This window comes from Aptenodytes forsteri, unplaced genomic scaffold (assembly GCF_000699145.1).
Source record: "Aptenodytes forsteri isolate BGI_AS27 unplaced genomic scaffold, ASM69914v1 Scaffold309, whole genome shotgun sequence".
NCBI classification, from domain to species: Eukaryota; Metazoa; Chordata; class Aves; order Sphenisciformes; family Spheniscidae; genus Aptenodytes; species Aptenodytes forsteri.
This window is the reverse complement of record NW_008795857.1, coordinates 283,839-302,369: the sequence shown is the minus strand read 5'-3', so window position 1 is coordinate 302,369 and position 18,531 is coordinate 283,839. Positions and strand designations below refer to the sequence as shown.

The window sequence follows — 18,531 nt, the reverse complement described above, 5'->3', positions numbered from 1 at the left end:
CTTCTGATGCATTCCTGTTTGGGTATTGCTATCTGCACACGTTTGTCAGCAGAGCAATTTGTGCCAATGCAGTCAACTTACATGGTTTGAATTGATGGCCTGAGCTAAACCATTGGGGTTCGCTCACATAAACCTCTTTTTGATCTGGATTAGCACATCTGTCCACAGCTTCAGAAAGCAGCTCGGAAAATAAAGACACAAATAATTTTTGGTAGCTGTGTTTGTCAGATGAGGCTTGGGAGGAGGGGGGAAAAAAAAGGACATGTTGGGAAAGAGCATTAGTAGCTGCGAAGACAAGTTTACACTACTGTGCAAAGAAAGTGCAGTTTATTCCAGTAGTGTTCAGAGAAAGAGAAATGTATGCCCACCCACTGTAAATAAACACAATTGCATTGAAGAAGTAATTCCTTCTATCAGTTCCCTTTCCAAGCAGAAATAACTTATTAGGCTTCAGATACTGTTTTAATCATTCAGTAGAGCAACAATAATCCTTAGAATTTAGGTAAATGTTAATTTTTCAGGCACCTGGTGTAGTTTAAGATGCTACCTGCCCTTTAAAGGAGATTGCCCCACCTCTGGAAAGTCAACAGAACAGAGCTAATGAGCATTCGCCAGCCCCTTCATCTATTCCTCCAGCAGCTGTTTAAATAAACAAGTTAGACTTTGTGGTAGTAAATGGCTAGCAAGGAGGTTTGATAAAGTCTTAAATGGAAGATTTTTCCTAGATGAACATGTGTCTGATCACTTAGTGTTTGCTATTTGGGTTTAGGAGAGCTTATGTGAGAAGGCAAAAGTATTTTCTTTCATCTAAGATTTGTATTTATTGTTCTTTTTGAAATTGCTTCTGCAGATTCCTATTTGAAAAATCACATGCCTACCACACTAACTCCACAGTCACTGAGATAATAAAAACGTTCAAGAAATTATTTGTTTATCTGAGCAATTTGGAACCCAGAACATGAGACTATTTCGTGTAAACATTCCTGTAAATATTTCAGTAAACCTTTATCTGCCTGTAGTTTTGGCCATAGAGCCCTCCCTGTTATATAGGACCTATAGATCTTGTTAGATGTAAACGTGAGAAGTAGCTGGTGTTTGTTGTTTTGATATAATATTTAATGCAGTTGGAATATGCTCAGTGACTCCTGTGTGCTACTGGAGTATGAATAACCATTTGAGTGGGCTTGGTAGTTTTAGAGATATATTTTTTCAGTCTTCTGTCACGTAAGACTTGCTCACATACTTTTTGGAAGCTGAAAAGAAGATAGCCTTCAAGAGTTGCTCTCCTTCACCAGTATCAGTGCCTGGCAGTCATCACAATTAACACTTCAAATTCCAGGAAAAAAATCTTTGGAGAAAATTAAGATTGCATTGGCTCCACTTCTTCAGGGAAGTTAGTCTGATGAGGAAAGAGAAGTCTCTTCAAGAAAAGGTATGGAAAAATAAACTGTTGTCTGCCCGAGTTATTTCTTAAAAAAGGGCCGAGTGTTGAGTGGAATATTTACATTAGATCGCTTCTGTGAGCTTTTATCTTATGAGGTGTTTTGGCTTCCTTATATAGTGCTTTTATTTTAATCTTCTCATTGTTCCTTAAATGAAAATGGGAATTTATGACTCTGTGAAAACTAAGGGAGAAGGAAAAAGAGAACATGACAGTGTGAATAACAAGGTACAGGAGAATGGAGTGATGTCTGGTAGTGTCAGGAAAACAAGGTAGCTCAGCAGAAATGTCAAGCATAACAAATGTTTCAGGAGTCTAGTATGAGAAGTTCAATGCTGATCAAAAAGGTCTGCAAAGATTGTATAGGGATGTCATTTCATTCTTAAATGAGAAACTGGAGATTAATAAAGCCCCAGTGATGTAAAACTGGCTGGCAGAAGTCAAAAGCCATTTGGATCTTATGTTTGGGAGTAATTTTTTGACTGTTCAGTAAGCAGATAAGTGTCTCTCATGAGGCGGTCTTTTTCTCTGACTCTCTCAGTACTTTTAGTCGGTACCGTGTATTTCTTTGGATCTGTCTTGATAGTTCCTGAGCGCATGTCATTCTGCCTACAGCAAAATATACCCTGAGCAGAGGGGGTCTCTTCAAAACTTTGTACATTGTTTTAATCACCACAAAACAGAGCATTCTCTGATGTTTCCTGTGTAGTGAGGTGCGTATCGCTTAACTGAAGTCAATGAAAGCTGCAGATACGCTGCAGTGCTGTGGATCAGGCAGTGTGATGGAAAAGTAACCTGAGTCACAGGCACACAGTTCTGCACTTAACTAGGCATAGGCAGGGGCTAATCCCATGACTGAATTGCAGCATTTGGAAAATTAATTAGCCTTTTGCCGATCATTTTTCTCCGTTGCGTATTTTTCTCCTTTATTTCTAAGGGACACTGCCAACTAGATTTAGTTTGAAATTTGTATTGAAAGCTGATAATTTAATTTTTGCCATTAAGAGTACGTTAAACATAGTGTTCCTTTGAGTCCATCCTGCGTATTTACTTGCACGTGAGCTGAATGAGATTTTCCATATTTAGGTATTCATAATGGATGCAAGTGAACCTGAAAACAGAGGTTTTCTTTTCCTCTTTTTCTGTTTCTCTGTGTTCATTTTGTAATCATGTCACTCAGTATAAACTAGTTTTAGGTTCATATTTATAATTCTGCTAAAAAAGGGAGAATGGACACAAGGCGATTCATAAAACTTGGTATGGACAGCAACAAACAGGAAACAACTGTTGTGATAGGCATTAGGTTTTACAATATTTTATGATGGCCTGACGTGGGTGGAGTGGCAGAGTATTTTTAAGTGTCACTTTGCTGTGGATGTTACCTTTTTAATTTCTGAGAAATGCATATATTTGCCATACTTTTAAAAACTGTAGTATATTGCTGTAGACATTAATTGATGTTCTTCCAGGAACTACGAGCACTTTAACAAATGGACTGAAAGGTTTTGTAATAACTTCTTATAAAATTGCACTTTTCAGAAAAGTGAACTGTTGCTTTTTCTTATCTTAATAGATTTATCTAGAGTACTACTACTATGTGCCCAAGTATATGACAGATAACTAATAAATTCTCAGAAAAGATGCCTGAGAGAGGGAAGTTATATAATCCTATTTTATCCACTCAGTTTTTGGAAAAAAGTAATTAGGTCACAAAAAGTCATTGACAGAGTTGGGAGTTGAATACAGATTGTGGTACTGGAAAGGAGATGATGAGCATGGGTTTCACATGGATCAGGCCTGGGTTCAATACCAGGCAATGCTTTCAGAAAAAAACAGGATGATACAGAACACCACAGGATTACTAGAGATAGGAAATGTCTAGAAATAAGAGCTGCATCAAGAAATGAAAGATTTTCTGAATCCTTCTTCCCTATCTCCTTCCTCTTTCTATCCAATGACAATTACTTTGTTACCAAAGTAAACTTTTTCTAAGAAGCCGTATGTAACACAGCAATGGCACACAAAGGCAACTGCTGCATGCCTTTTATGAAATAGATAAATGTAGTTTACTTTTTAATAATAAGAAATACACCTTAGTTTAGAGACAGAACTGGTCACAAAGATCCTTAAATGTCTAAATGGGAGAAGGAGGGAGTGCTTAAGCTGCTTTTCTGTCTCCTTTGTCACCAGTTCCCCTGCCCCATTCAGCAGCAGTCCCACATTTTCGCTAGTCTTCCTTTTGCTGTTGCTGTTCCTGTAGCAGCCCATCTTGTTGTCCTTAACTTCCCTTGCCAGATTCAACTCCAGGTGAGCTTTGACATTCCCAACCTGGTCTCTGCATGCTCAGAGAGTGTCCACATCTCATGTGCTTCCTTTTTATGTTTGAGTTTTGTCGGGAGCTCCTTGTTCATCCATGCAGGCCTCCTGCTACTATTGCTTGACTTTCTGCTCATTAGGATGGACCATTCTTGAGCTTGGAGGAGGTGATCATGGACCCCTCTTTTCTGCAGGACGATTATGCCATAGGATTCTTCCATGGGAGGAGCAAGATCCCTGAACGGCCCAAAGTCTGCTCCCTGAAGCTTAGGGTTGTGTTCCTGCTATTTGTCTTGCTTCATCCTCAAATGGAGTATTCACAAGAGAGTACCAAAAATGACCGGTAGTCTAGAAAGCATGGCTTAAAAGAGTATATTTCACAAGCTAGTTCTTTAGGTCGTGAAAAGGCAATAGAAGGATAAGCCTTTAGAATTGTGAAAGGTGGCTTCAAGGGCAAAAGTGATAAATCGTAACGTTCAGGATTGGGAAGAAGCAACGGGCCTATATCGCAGTAAAGTAGATTTCAGTTTGGCTTTAAAAATACCTGGAGTGGCTTAGTTGGCTAGTTGGGTCAGGCAGGATTACACTGCGTTGTGATTTGAAAGCTGTAAGCCTGCATGGAGCAGAGCTTGAAAGAACAGGATAGCATGTGTGTCAGCAAAGGGTCCTCTTGACCTGCAGGATAATGTCACGCTGATCACAGATGAGAATGAAATAAATCAGTTTCCTTTCAAATCCCGGGCAGCATTTAAAACAGGAAAAAGAACGTATTTGCAAGCCTCATAAGCTTAATAGTGTCAATGAGAGAAGCCAGTGTTTTTGCACAACTGCTTTTCAGTAAAAACATGCTTTAGGAGTCTTCCTGTCCTGCTGGAAAGTAATGTAAAACTTCTCAGCGATTAGCAGTGCGTCTCTGTACTGGGAAAGCAGAGGAAAAGTTTTCACCTTTTCTCCACCAGTTACATGTGATGGTCACCAGCCTGTGCCAAGAAAGGGCACAGCTTGCTTTTTACACCCATAACAACTGCAACTGTATTTGAAGTATAAGCTTCAAGCAATTCAGATGGAGAAGAGGCAGCTTTCAGTAGCATCAATCTCATCAGCACTTAAAGAAGTTACTATAGAAACTGTTACAGTAGAAACAATAAAAGGAAATAAAAACGGAAGGGGGAGGGAATGAAATCTTTGAGAATTTGAAGTAAAAATAAAGCTAAATAGATGTCACTAGCTGAAGCTAGTGAGGTAAAAATAAAATGCCTTTCTTTCAATTAAAATAATCATGGTTACAAGAATTAGAGAAGGAAAAGACCTGGGAGGCCATTATGCCATTTCTTTGGGCTTGATACAGGATTATGAGATATTCCATGGGATATTTTTAGGAGGTAGTCCAGTCTTGCTGTAAAAGTCGAAAAGAGTATGACATAGTTGAGGTGGGTGATGACACTCCAAAGAAAGAAGACATTATAAAGCAGTTTTCGGGTTAAGTTACATCACTTTTTCATGGTCTTTGACCACATAGCTGGAAACTGCTTGAAGAATATCTTGATTTGATCTGTTATTTAGTTCCTCTGTAAGACTAAACAAAGAATTAGATACTCTGTCTGCAGCACATGACTGTAACTTAAGGTATTTAAACTATTTTTGTGGCCTTTTTTTTAAATGCTGTTTTTGTATGAAGGATGGGGTACTTAAAAGAAAGATACAGGTTATGATAAAGACATGGGATATTTTTACAACCGTATCATCTGCCTATGTTGAAAGAAAATCAAAACAATAGCAATCATAAATCTACTTGCCATTGGTGCCTAGACTATATTGTAGTTCCCATTATCAGTGGAATGAGAACCACAAGATAGATACAGCGGTGTCATGCAGTCCTCTTCAAATAAAAATGGGTTACATACTTTATATTTAAAAAAAAACAAATAACAAAACAAAACAAAGAAAACTAAGTGATAAATTTATTCTAGTCTCATTGAAATCCACAAGGAAACAAATCTTCTCTCTGTAATGTGTCAGAACAGTTCAATCCATCACAAGTCGTTGTTTCCATTATTCAGAAAGATTCAAGGGCTGTCTAAGAGCGCTGGAATAAAAGGTAACCACTTCTATATTTGAGACTTTGAAGTTGGCCATTTCCATAGATGTGATGTTGTCATAAGACACATTATGGAAAGGGACATACTGTTGGTGCAAAAGTTTTGAGAAAAGAACAACCAGTTCTTATTTCCAATCTAACCTGGACTGACAATAACTGAAAGTTATTCCTGCCCAATTAAAAAAAGAAGAGGGGAAAAAATAAGGAAAATTTAGATTCCTTCAAGCATTCCTTAATGTCACAGTGAACATCACCAAAGTTACTGCAAACTGGGCATTTGCCAGCACTTTCAATAATTGCTGTCAGCAGCCTCGTGTTCTGGAGGTAATGCGTTAAACCTGTGCTGAAGAAAAGGTTCCTCAGCAGTTTCCTCCTTTCTTATCCCAGCTGAATTCTTCCTAACGACCTTCTAATAACCTTATCTTCTAAACATCTCAGTGGGTTCCCTTCCCATTCTTGAATATTGTAGTTGCTGACAAAGGTCAAGAAGATCTTGTGTCATTATGAGGATCAATCATTATACAAATGCAGTTACAGGACTGGTCCTTAGTGAGTTACTCTGTTGCCAGACCCGTTTCCCAGTACAAAACAAGGAACTATGAATTTCACATATTCACATAAATTGTCATAATCCCAAATATTGCCATTTTTGCATTATTAAAATCACATTTCAATGTTTATCTTCCATTGATTAATATTATACATTCAGTTGATATGTAACTGATGCAGTTAAAAAACGTAGTCATCTATTTTCATAGTACTTGTATTTTCATAGCATTTATTTGGAAGTATTTTGTATATAAGTCATCTTATTCGTTTACTGTATAAGTGTTGACTTTGCCAATGGGGTGGATATTTCCCATAGCAAGAGCAGACGTAATTATTTCAAAACCAGCTGTGATTACCAACACACCCAAAGTGCCATAAGCGTCTCAGCTAAAATTCCATAAAGAGCTTTTCATTTCACATTTGAAATTTTGAAATGTTGATTTCAAAATAGCAAAGAACCTGTTTTTCTCCAGAAGGGACGTTAGCCCTAATAATATTTAACAAATTCAAATTCCTATGACTGTGCTCTGTTAACCTAAAGTCCCACAGTAATGCCATTGATATGTTATTTGTCACCCTTGCTCTCTCATTCTTGCAGGACTGCATCATCACGCACCAAAGCAGGATAGCTGTGCCATTTAGTAATTCTATGTGTGTTTTGAGCCAAATTCACCCTTTCATTTTTTGCCAGCAGAACGTAGGCTAAAGGCCTTCAGCACACAAGAGTCGAGGAAAGATTCACTAGGCAAAATAGCCTGAAATGCTGCCCTGCAGAGATTTGTGCTAGCCACTACAGTCTCCAAAATGCTTGCAGCTGAATCTGTTCAGGTTTCTCAGCAGGTACGGTGACCAGTATGATTCCTGAAAGGCCGCCTGTACTGGAATTTCTGTGTAAAAACTGAAGATAGCTGTGTTCCCTTGAAGTTAGGTGAAGATTTTTTCACCCATCGTACGGGCTGTCTGGAACAGCTTTCCCATAGGAGAAGTCATGCCAGAAAACCTACTAGAAATTTTCTTTTTAAAATAGAGCCTGATAGTTGTGTAAGGAGCATTATATAATATGGTATCTGTGTTACCACCGAGTTGCATTGTAAATTCACATGGGTCTCGTCCACGTTAACACACCATGAAAACTGGAGAGCTCTGAGTTCAAGGAACTTCTCAGTTTGAGGCAGTGCATTCAAATCCACAAGTTGTTTTTCCCAGCAGCATGACCTCAGTTGCAAGTAAAGGCAGAGAGAATGTGAAATTCACTGAACCAAAAAAAGAACAAGCAAAAAGATGATGAATATATACTAATAAGAGACAGTTCTGGAGCCTGGAATATGTGTTTCCTGTTTCCATTACTTACTTCATCAGAAGTACTTGAATGCAGAGGCAGTCTCTGGCCAAAGTTGGATGATAAGCAAGGAGTGAGTCAGGGGAATTTGGGAAGAGAACAGATAGTATCAGGCTAAGATTGTTCAGTGTTCTCTGGAGATTTGGGTTTGGCACATCTTTCCTGTACCCTTCTTGTTTTTCTGGTGAAATAATTTAAACAGAACTTTTCACGTGTCCAGTAATCATTGATTCTGAAGTACCTGCTATGGCAGTCAACATTGGAAGGAGTTGTGTTTAGCTATATAATGTATTATCTACTCTTAAGTCTCAGAAGAATTGGGTCCCACAGGCTGGTACTCAGCATCAGTAGACAGGTTGACTGTCCTTTCCTTGTTCCTTCATTCCCGGTCTGGAATCCCTAAATAGCCTCTCAATTCATGAAGGTGCTGTGAAACAATTTTTAAAATATTTTATGTAGCTATCATCATCCCTTATGATGATTAGAATCATCACATTGAAAAGCTCATACAGAAATGAATATATATTTAATCAGAGCAAGGCTTCAGTGTTGTGCGGTAAATAAATGCAGAAGGGCAGAGTTTGTCAGGTGGGGCAAACCAGAACAGTGTCTCCTTTGGCCAGCTATGTCCAGCCTGGGAACCGCACTGGAAAGAATACTGTGTTATCTTGTGTTTGGAGGCTGCTCCATAAAGCCAGTAGAGATTGAATTGAGGTTGTGCAGGCCATGAAGTCTTGTAGAAGTAGATCTCGGCAGTAACATATCCAGATCAGCCAGTGTTTATGAGTGCAAAACAAATTACAGGTGCAATAAACTGCAGCAGATTCAAGCATCCTGAAGGTTAATAAGATAACCAGTATAGTATCATCCAAGCATTAAAATGGTACATAACATTCAGTGAGTAAATGCTGACTTCTGTGAAAACAAATATCTAGATTTATCCAGTGCCGTACAAAGGATGAATAAACCTTCTCTCTAGAACAGAGGAACGGTATATGGAAAATTTTCTAAATATTACCATCTAAGTACTTTGAAATATTTGTATGGCCAGCATGCATTTCAAGCATGGTTTTGTTTTCCCTTCTCTTCTCTCCAGTACTTAAAGGCGGGGAGGGGAGCGCTGTGGTAAACCTGCCTTTTTCTTCTAAGCATTTTTCCTTCAGAAACCCTATAGCAGCACTGGTATATGCTTTTGCCGGGACATCCCTTCCACATTTCATACCCTGTTTAAAAAGCTATAAAATTAGATGCTAAGGATATTATTTTAAAGTTAGTAAGACTGTCGAAATCAACTCTGCAGTTGTTGACATGAGCTTAACAAACTAGGTAACCTGTTCCAGCTCTCAGATGGTTGTTCTTTAAGAAAATGAACAATTAAACCTTACTGATTCATTGCACAGTCTTTTAGTTATTAATGAATCAGGATTTTGGCTTCAAGAAAACTATGTTTTGAACATATCTATGCATTATATGCTAACTAAGTCAAGAAAAGCAAATTTGTGTGTTACTTCTCAATAGTTTCTTGTGTTTCAAAAAGAGAGCAACTTCAGCTATTTATAAACTGTAATTAAGTTTCTTTACAACATGACTCATTCTCAACAAGCAAGTCCTTTTTCTTTTGCTTTCTTATGAACTGTGTGGGGAAAATTAGGGTTCAATCACCGAAGAATTTACTCAATGCTTAATTACCCAAAACAGCCCTCCAAGTTCTGCTCATGTAGAGCTTTCATAAAGATGTGATTTTCCCCACACTATGGCTTTCTAAAACTTGACTTTTAAAAAATGATCTGTAAATTGTAATGTAGGAGAAAGCAGTGTTTTACTGTGGTATTGGCTTCTTTCTCCAGTCTGCTTCTTTGAGCTCCTCTTATATTAACAGTGTGATGCTTAGGAAAGCCAAAGTAAGAAATCATCAGGATTAAATTACTTTGAGCATGGAACTGAATTAGAAAGCTTTACTTTCCTGAATGAGCTAATTGTTTAAATTTTCCAAAGGAAATGTTTCTATTTCTGTGAGAGAAGGGGTAAATGGGACTTCCTCTGACATAATTTTCGTTTTAAATCTGAGTTTGACAGCAAGATTTTTACCTTCATAACCAAATATTACTGCTTAACTGCATGACTTGTATAAGCTTGCTAGTTGAAGTGACTCACTTACGTAGAGGAAGTTATTTTTAGAGAGATAATTTGCACTGTTTAGAAGAGAGGAAAAAAGGGAGAGAGAGTCCTACTAAGAGCTAGATCCCTCATTATAGTTTACAGAGCTCATGAACCCAGCATCCAAGCAAAAGATGACTAAGCAAGGGGTCTATTGGTACTTTCAGGAATTTACAGACATGAGTCATCTGCTTATTTTCTGCAGACATATCACCAGGGTACTTTGTGAGTCAGCTGTTATTTGGAAATAGTACTTGTATTCAACATGAATACGTTTTCATAGTTCTTAGGTAACTAGCATGCCAAATGAAAGCGGGCTTATAAAAGTTTGTCTAGTTCAGGTGTTGATTTACAAAAGCGGTGCGTTGTTTTTAACAGTGATGCATTTTTCATGACAAAGTGTAAATGTTGTCTGGGACGTAATCATGATAACACTTATCTCTGCCACCTTACGTATCGCGTGAAGGCAGATCTGATTTTGTATCAATGCACAGATTTGAGAGTCAGATTGCCGATCCGACTAGGTAAAAAGAAAAATTTTCTTTATCAACCTGCGTGACTATGAGCAGAATTTGACCTTTTATCTTCAAAGCACCTTGCTAGCCTTGATTACCAATGTTATTTGCTTATTTTTCATGTACGATAAAACACTTCACCCCAAATCCAAGCATTCTGTGCACGCACAGTGTCAATGAACGGGCATCCACGGCGACGGAAGTGAGTTCTTGCCTTCCTTTCCTACTGCTGAAATAATAGCTGGCTACCTTGAGATATGTATAACACTTTACAACTCAGGGCTGTTTCCTGTTTACTGGTCTTTTAGGTGTGGTTGTGTTCCAGGATTAGGGACGGGTTTTTTTACTTGGTCTGGACTCATCTCACACCTTGTATTTAGGAAACACTTGGGTTAGAAAAATGGGGGTTTGGCAATTTTAGGTGAAGGGTAGTGTTAGAAATCAAAGGCAGGTCAAATTTTTCAAAACTCTACTTGCAGTTCAGGATGATACTGCTGTGGGCCAGATGTGGGATGCAAAATTTTAAATCTAATTTGATTATCTGATTTAACAGTTTATAATGTAAGTAATTCCTGAAAATTCCTATACGGGTTTTGGTTAATAAAAGAAGAAAATGTTTTCTGTTATATTTTGGTGATACCAGTGTTGGAAAAATATTTTTATAAAAGAAAGGCTTCTTGTAACGAATGGAATCATCTCTGTAGTGATAGCAATGTCTTGATTATCCATTTAAACAGTGTTTCTAGTGCTAGATACCTTCTCTTACGTCCAAACCTTTAGTTTTAGGTAACTGCTGCTGCTTGCCCCCGTTAGGTAAACAGAGGTTCTCAAAGGAAAGTTAATGAAAATTAGAAATTCTCAAGTAAAACGTTAAGTATAAGGACTGAACTATTACTCGCGTGTTTTGCTAAAGTTTGTTATTCCTTTCACACAGTGATAAAATACACAAGCATACAGAGTAGTTTTCCTTCAAGGAGTTGGTACTTAGGAAGGAAAAAGATGCACTAGGGGAACAGAGTTTAAGCACTCAGAGCTGAAGAAGTATATTTATAACGTTAAAACGGAGAGCCTGTCTCCTTGCTTCATACTCTTTTCCACGGTGAAGTCCTTCAGAGGCTACGGCACACACGTACTGTCTGCGAGGGGAGGAGACAGCTTGCTTGCTGATAAATGGCCTCGATAAACCGATGTTTTTCAGGGTTGTTATTTAATAATCATGTTATAAAGAGGAATTTGACGGAGCAGTCTTTGAATCTAACCTTTGTTACAGCAGTGATCTGCCCTCAAATTAGCAGAACTCTGCCCGTGTCATTACCACTTAAATATCTGCTGGAAGCTGCTGTGTGATCTGAGTCACCAGGACTCGGGGAGTTATCACGTGTAGCTCAGCCACTGGGTCATGAATTGAGCAAACACTGTCGTCCACAGTAATTTGTTGTATTTTGAGACTGTAACTGGAATATCACATTCGGTTTTGTTTACTTCACAGCTACAAACGGTTTTACTTGTGGAGTTTGGAGGGTAATTCAGGGAACAGGGAGCTATGGTTTGGCTGATGCACATCCAAGTATTCAGACATGATTAGAAAAACTGAAAAATGAAGGGACTAGCAAAATGATAGCATGGGATTTAGAAAAATACAATCTGTCTTACACTGATATCTCAGTCTATGAGCAGAGATTTCAAAGGCAGTGCTTCATGAAGTATTTAAAAGTAGAAAATATAATGCATTACCAAGCGTACTGGAGGGGAGATCCTGTTCCACCTGAGGATGGGTTCAGTCCTGTAATGTTCCTTTCTCTTTCTTAAAATTCTGTTTGTACTGGTTTTGCCACCTGCTTTGGCTCCTACTTCAGCTTTTACATCCTGTTTATTAATTAGGAGTTTTTCCTTCTCTTTAAAAAGGACTGTGAAGTCACAAAGAGAGAATATTGAGAACCCAGGCTCATATGAATGAATTATAATCTTACTAATTTATTTCACTCATTGCTACACCAATAGGAAAAATGATTTAAGGTTTACAGGGAGTTACTGTTCCATTGCACTGTTCTTTCATTGTGCAGAACTAAAGAATTGTGATTTGGAGGATAACAAAAAGTACAGTCGTAGGTGCTTTATAAATGAAGTCTACACCTTTAAAAGAAATGCACATTCTTCTGTTAATTTTGGTATTAGATTAGACATTTAATATAAACAGTTCAAGTCTGTTGTCATAACTCAGTTTAACTACAGATTTCTGAAGGCTCCTGAAATTAAAAGTAGACCAAGAAAATCTTAAGTATAACTCTAGCAATAAAAAAGTTAAGTTAAAAACCAGTTTCTGACCATATTATTAACTGTTGTAGACTATTTTATTGTTCTGCCAGACCTAGCTGATGATGAGACAGTGATAAGCAAAGGGAACTAAGAGGCTCTGATTTTTATTTTTAGTGAGATATTTTGGGTATTATTGACTTCGCAGTGTGTTTTTGGTTTTGTGGGGTTTTTTTTTGTCTAACAGATGACGGCAAGTTGAGATCTTTTCCAACTCATGTGACTGAATCTTTCTATATCCTTTATCAAATCGTTTAACCACTTTAAGTCTCAGACAGCACTAAAATGAGAATGATAATGCTTTTGATGTCCATGGGGGCACTAAAATGAATTGGCTAAAGCAGATAAAGATAAATTTGTTTCTTGAATGGAAAGCATAAATAGAATGTATTCTGTGAATTTTTGAAAGGGAAAATTTCACTACAAAGGAAAATACTACATTATTTTTTCTATAACAAAATAATCATGGGGTAAATGTTATGATTAGCATAGAAATACACTAGCTAAACATTTTTTTTAATTATGTAATTTATAAAAATGTTTTGCTAGAGCAAACTGTCCCATACAGCAATATGTTGGAATCATTACTTATAAGAAATGCAGAAGTATATTTTAGAAGTAATCATCAATTTCTCCTGTTCTGTCACCTTTAAATCAATAGAAAGGAATGATATAGTCCCAGTTAAAAAAAAAAAAAAAAAAAAAAACACACACCCAACACCAAACCCTCAATGTTGTATTTCTATGACTCTCTTTTTTCTTTTTTTTCTTCTTTTTTCTTTTATTTCAGTTGACCTACCCCTCTACTTTCCTCGAGACCAACCAACCCTAACGTTTCAGTCCGTCTACCACTTCACTAACAGTGGCCAGCTGTACTCCCAGGCCCAGAAGAATTACCCTTACAGCCCCCGCTGGGATGGCAATGAAATGGCCAAGAGAGCAAAGTAAGTCAGATTGCTGTTTCCTACTAAATATTCCTTTTGTTACACGGTCATCTGTCAGTAGAAATTTCATGGATTTAACTGTACATTTCCAGCGTTATAAAAGCTGAACCTGTTTTTGTTCTCTCATAGTCCTAGTGTTTCCCGTATATGAGTATAGACAGATACTTTATTAATTATGCTTATTACATTAGCGCCAGAGGACTGATCAAAAGAAGACTCTCTCTGCTAGGCGTCGTACAGGCACAGAGTGGTGACAATCTCTGCGCCAAAGAGCTTCCAATCTAAGTAGACAAAATAGCCCCCAGCAGGAGTAATCTGCATGGTAGCACTCAGTCAAGGTAACTCCATGGTTTTGTGTTGGCGTCGGGGGGGGACCCTGAAGGGAAGCATGTGAGATGGGGAGAGCAAGGAAGAAAAACCTGAAAGGTATGGAATAAGGCTGTAATAAAAAGACACGGAAGAACAGGAGGAGGTAGAGCAAACCACCAATCTGGCATAGGAGGCAGTCCTATCAGAACTTGAGAAAATTGTCTGAAAGTCTGAATCTCTCTTTCTTTACTGCTTTTTCTGTTGGCTGGAAACAGAGAATCCCTGACTCCTTCCTCTGCAGTTTTTCTGCAAGCCCTTGTTTCAGGCTGGGGAAACACCACTTCAGTCCGAGTATCCCCTTTAGTTAAAGATGACAGGACAGCCTCCCCAGAGTGGTTCTGTTGCAAGGGCAAGCTGCCGTGGGCAGCGGTGCCCCCTTTGTCTACCAGATATTACCCCTGTCTTCTAATGAAGCAAAACAGATTTTACCTGAATAGAGCAGTATGGGCAACGGCCTTGCTGCAGTATTTCATTTTTGTGAAGTGTAAAAATGTTAGAACGGCAAGAGATTTAAGCAGGCTGATTATCAGTTGTTCAGCATGTAAAGGCATTAAACTGCATAAATAACAAGGCATATTGGGATGAACGTTTTGAATGACAATCAGAAGATTAAATTAAATTAGCAAAGATGCGTAAATAAGAGTCGAATGAAAATAGTTCAAGCTGAGTAAATCAAATGAATGGCATGGTCAGAAACTGATTGTAATTTGGAAATGATGGAAGCAAACAACAATTGACTGAAGCATTTGCAGATTTTATACTAATGTAAATTTTATGGAGAACATCAAGTAACATTTGATTTTGGATTTTGATGCATTGTAATAGAAATTTTTTTGCTAGCATTTGGTTTTACTACCGTACTGTCTAGGAGAGCTATTTCTTGATCAAATATGATTTTTTTCTTTTTGTGGACTTGTTTCTTTTCTCTAGCAGAATATTATGAGTATTTTGTTTAAAAAGAAAAAAAAAAAGAATAACTGGAAGCATTACTGTGGCTTTTTTAATGACCATATTACAAAATGCATTTCTTTTGCAGCTGGAAGCTTACAAGTACCTATGTGCTGTCTGCTAAGTCCATTCATTTATGAGTGGGTATATACAAATGGACTTTTCTACCCTGCACTTGAAATTTAGAAGTATTATAACAGTTCTTTTAAAAAGCACTAAATGTGTACACTTACTATCACATGTACGTTTTGTGAGGTTATTCACTCTTATGTTTGAGCCTTTGCATTTAAGTTTTACACTGGATACATAATATGAGAAAGATGATGAGAAGCGGGGGAAGAAAGTATGCTGCAATGTCTGAAATAACTATCATTGAGCTGCAAAGAGACAGAGAAGCTGCTCTAGTTAAAAGCGCTTTGCTTGCAGGAACAACTAGTGATTCCTGAGTAGGTACCATAAATAAATCTGTATCAAGAAAAGTATGATGTTATGATACGTGTTAGCATATTTTAAGAAAGATTTTAACACAATTGAGCACCTTATGTAAACAGTGTTTAAAAGATTTGCTAGGGCTTCTTAGAATAGGTTAGTGTGTTTCAACACAACCAAATAATTTTTCATTCTACTTTATTTTTACCGTAGCCATGTTATGGACCAAGTATATGGGAATATATGTAGATATATAGGAGAGTGTTCTAATTAAATATATTAGTTCAAGCACCACATCAAAACATCCCAAATAAAAACAGAAAGGAAGGATACACGATTTAGCCTCTAGAAGCAATGTAATTCTGCTCAGCTGAAGTAAACTTAGCCCTGGATAAATCAGAGACAACTTGTTTGTGTTTCTAAATACTGTCTATTAGGTTTTGCTTATATGTAGTCTTTTTTCCTCTTAGCCAAATGGTCTCCCAAGTGCTTGGCATCCTTTGAGACAAAACAGCTCTGTTTATCTTTCTGGCCCTACTGTTCTAGGGCCACAGGATCTCCCACTTGACCGTTCTGGTATCTGACCAAATTCTCCGCCCTTATTCTCAGACACTTGAGGGGTCAGTTTACACCATCTTCCTCCCTGTGGCTTAAGACACCATCAAGGATGGCTTTTGCTTGCTCTTGCACCAACTGGGTTCATTAGCTGTCCAGTCATGTATTGAATGAAGCATGTGTACCACATTGCTTTGTAAGATGTAGAAGCACCACCAAGTTTGAAACACCATCACTCAGAGATTTCCTCATCCTCGATTTTGGCAAGCCCTGCCCCTGTTTTCAGCAACTCAACACAGCTGGCTTATTCATGGGCAGAGCTGTCATAAGTTCATGCCAAAGGGACTTTGATTCTGTGCCCAGCCTTTTCCCAGGGTTGTTTTGGGTTTTGTTTTTTTTTTCCAAACAGGTGAGCCCATCCAATTCCTTCAACTCAGGGGCTAAACTTGAAAGTCTTGGTATCCTTGCTTATCTTTGTGGCCCCCAGCAGAGGTAGGCATCTCTTTTGAAGTTAGGACTTAACCCCTTGCTGTAGCCTTGAGACAATCAGTAGTAATTATAAGTAGGAGCAAAATTACTCCCCTAAAATACATACATATAGAAGTAGATTGTATGCATTCACACTTAAACACATATCACCTAAATCTAAAAGGCAAATTCTCAAATCAGAGTATCAGTTTAGCAGGATCTTTTTCATTCACAGAGAAAAACTGCTTGTGTTCTTGCTGAAGTAATTGGACCAATGTATGCCTGTCTGATGAAGTCCACAAAATCGAGTTTCTCTTTCTCCTTGTCCTCTTAAGCAGTTTTTAAAATCACCTGGCTCCTTTGAGGCACACTGACTTAGATTCATCACTGAAAGATAGCATCTGGTAACTGAAGTTTGCTATTGTCTTAGCCCAGGGATTGCCCTCTGGCTTGATTTAATTCTAAGGGAGGAATCAAATCCTGATTAAATAATGTGATTCCAAATGCCTCCAGATTGCTTGTTTCTCAACTAAACACTAAATTTTAACCTGTTCCTCCAGCTAGAAACAGGGAAACCAAAAATATTAACATTTTCTTACAAGCTGCTGAGATGCCATTTCCTCTCAGTTCACATCTCAGGCTTTGCCTCTCTTAGGTCATTTATTTATATGTCTGTGGCCTCCTGCGTAAGCAGCTTCTCCAAAAGATTTGGTCCTAAAATACAATAGCAAGCCTAAGAAAATACAGTAAATTATGGAAAGTTAGCAGCCTTGTTTGTGGTGTACGTGTGAAGTAAAACATCTCTGTGTGGTTTCCATGGGAAAGCTCTCTTGTTTTTTGCTTAAATAGGCATTCAAGTGTACATAAATGGACTCTTTAAAGAACATGCAGACTCTAAGCCTGGGATTTTATGAAGGAATACTGTAAATAAAGCTTGTTTGTTTATACAAATTAAGTTCAGTTCTTAGATGCACTCTGGCCCAATTTCTGTCCGGCCCAGTGCTGCTCTGTAGACTTAGGTTATACTTCAGGGAGAGCAAGTCAGGACTCAGTTTACTCTTTCATCCTACATAAATCCACCTACTCGTCATTAAAAATAGCAGGAGGATGGAAAACTGGTATCACAATAAAAAGTTGTTCCAAGGCTTCATAGTCTTTTTTCAAGGTGGCTGATAAAACTGGTTTCTGAATAACATTGTTGTCCCTGGCCATTCACCGGTGTTTGCTGAATGCGGTGTTAATTTTACATATCCCTCAGGGCTCTGTAAGGTGAAAGCTTTAAAGGGCTCAAGTGCTCTCAACTGTATGTTGGCTGTTGCTCTGTCATAAGGTCAAGTGCAGCTTAAGATTATATGCAGACGCATCTTGTGCAAGCTATGTATGTCCCCCCGCCGTGGCTGCAGCTACAGTTCGTGCTCAGTGCAAGCATGCTATGATTAGAAAGTGTCAGGCCGGTGCACTGGGCCGTAGCATTTTCAGCCTCATCAATACCCTTTCCTTGAATATCTTCAAAATAGAAGATGTGTATCACGTGAAGATGCTAGTTGCTATTTGGCTGAAATGGTTGCTTTAAGCTTTAATGTTCCCTGGTAAGGAGAGGAAATGTATCTTTTGGTGTAATAAAAAGATATTTGAAAAAAGGGGACAATATTTGTGTTGCTGTTTAGACAAACTCAGTTGTAATATGTCAGAGGCTTGCTGTTGTATTCAGCATACCAAACTCAGTTGTAATATGTCAAAGGCTTGCTGTTGTATTCAGTATACTTTGAGTGCCCTAATGATTATTTTTTTTATATTGACATTAACCAGTTTTTCAACTCATCCGGGTTTTTTTATTGTCAAGTCAGAATTGTTTCACATTTTAGGTAGAATGTCTATTATTACATTTTGCATTCTTTTAAAGTAACATGTTTCTCTATTTCCTTGAAACTTTTGTTTTCTACCTATGCTACCTTGAATCTCACTATAAAGTTCACATGTAAACATTGCACTTTTTTTATAATCTTCTCTCCTTGATAGGTGTAATTAAGGTAATAAATCATTTGTTATTATTTGGTTTGTATTTCAGTATTTTTCCTGCTTACTTGTAA

General features: G+C 37.9%; 1 protein-coding gene across 1 annotated transcript in view; it reads left to right on the top strand.

Annotated features, from left to right (window-relative positions):
* The window catches only part of BRE (brain and reproductive organ-expressed (TNFRSF1A modulator)), a 182,981-nt gene that overhangs the window by 150,078 nt on the left and 14,372 nt on the right, over positions 1-18,531 (top strand). The window contains exon 11 of the mRNA XM_009283732.2: positions 13,519-13,672. Coding sequence (XP_009282007.1) covers positions 13,519-13,672 — 154 coding nt within the window. The remainder of the gene's footprint in view (positions 1-13,518; positions 13,673-18,531) is intronic.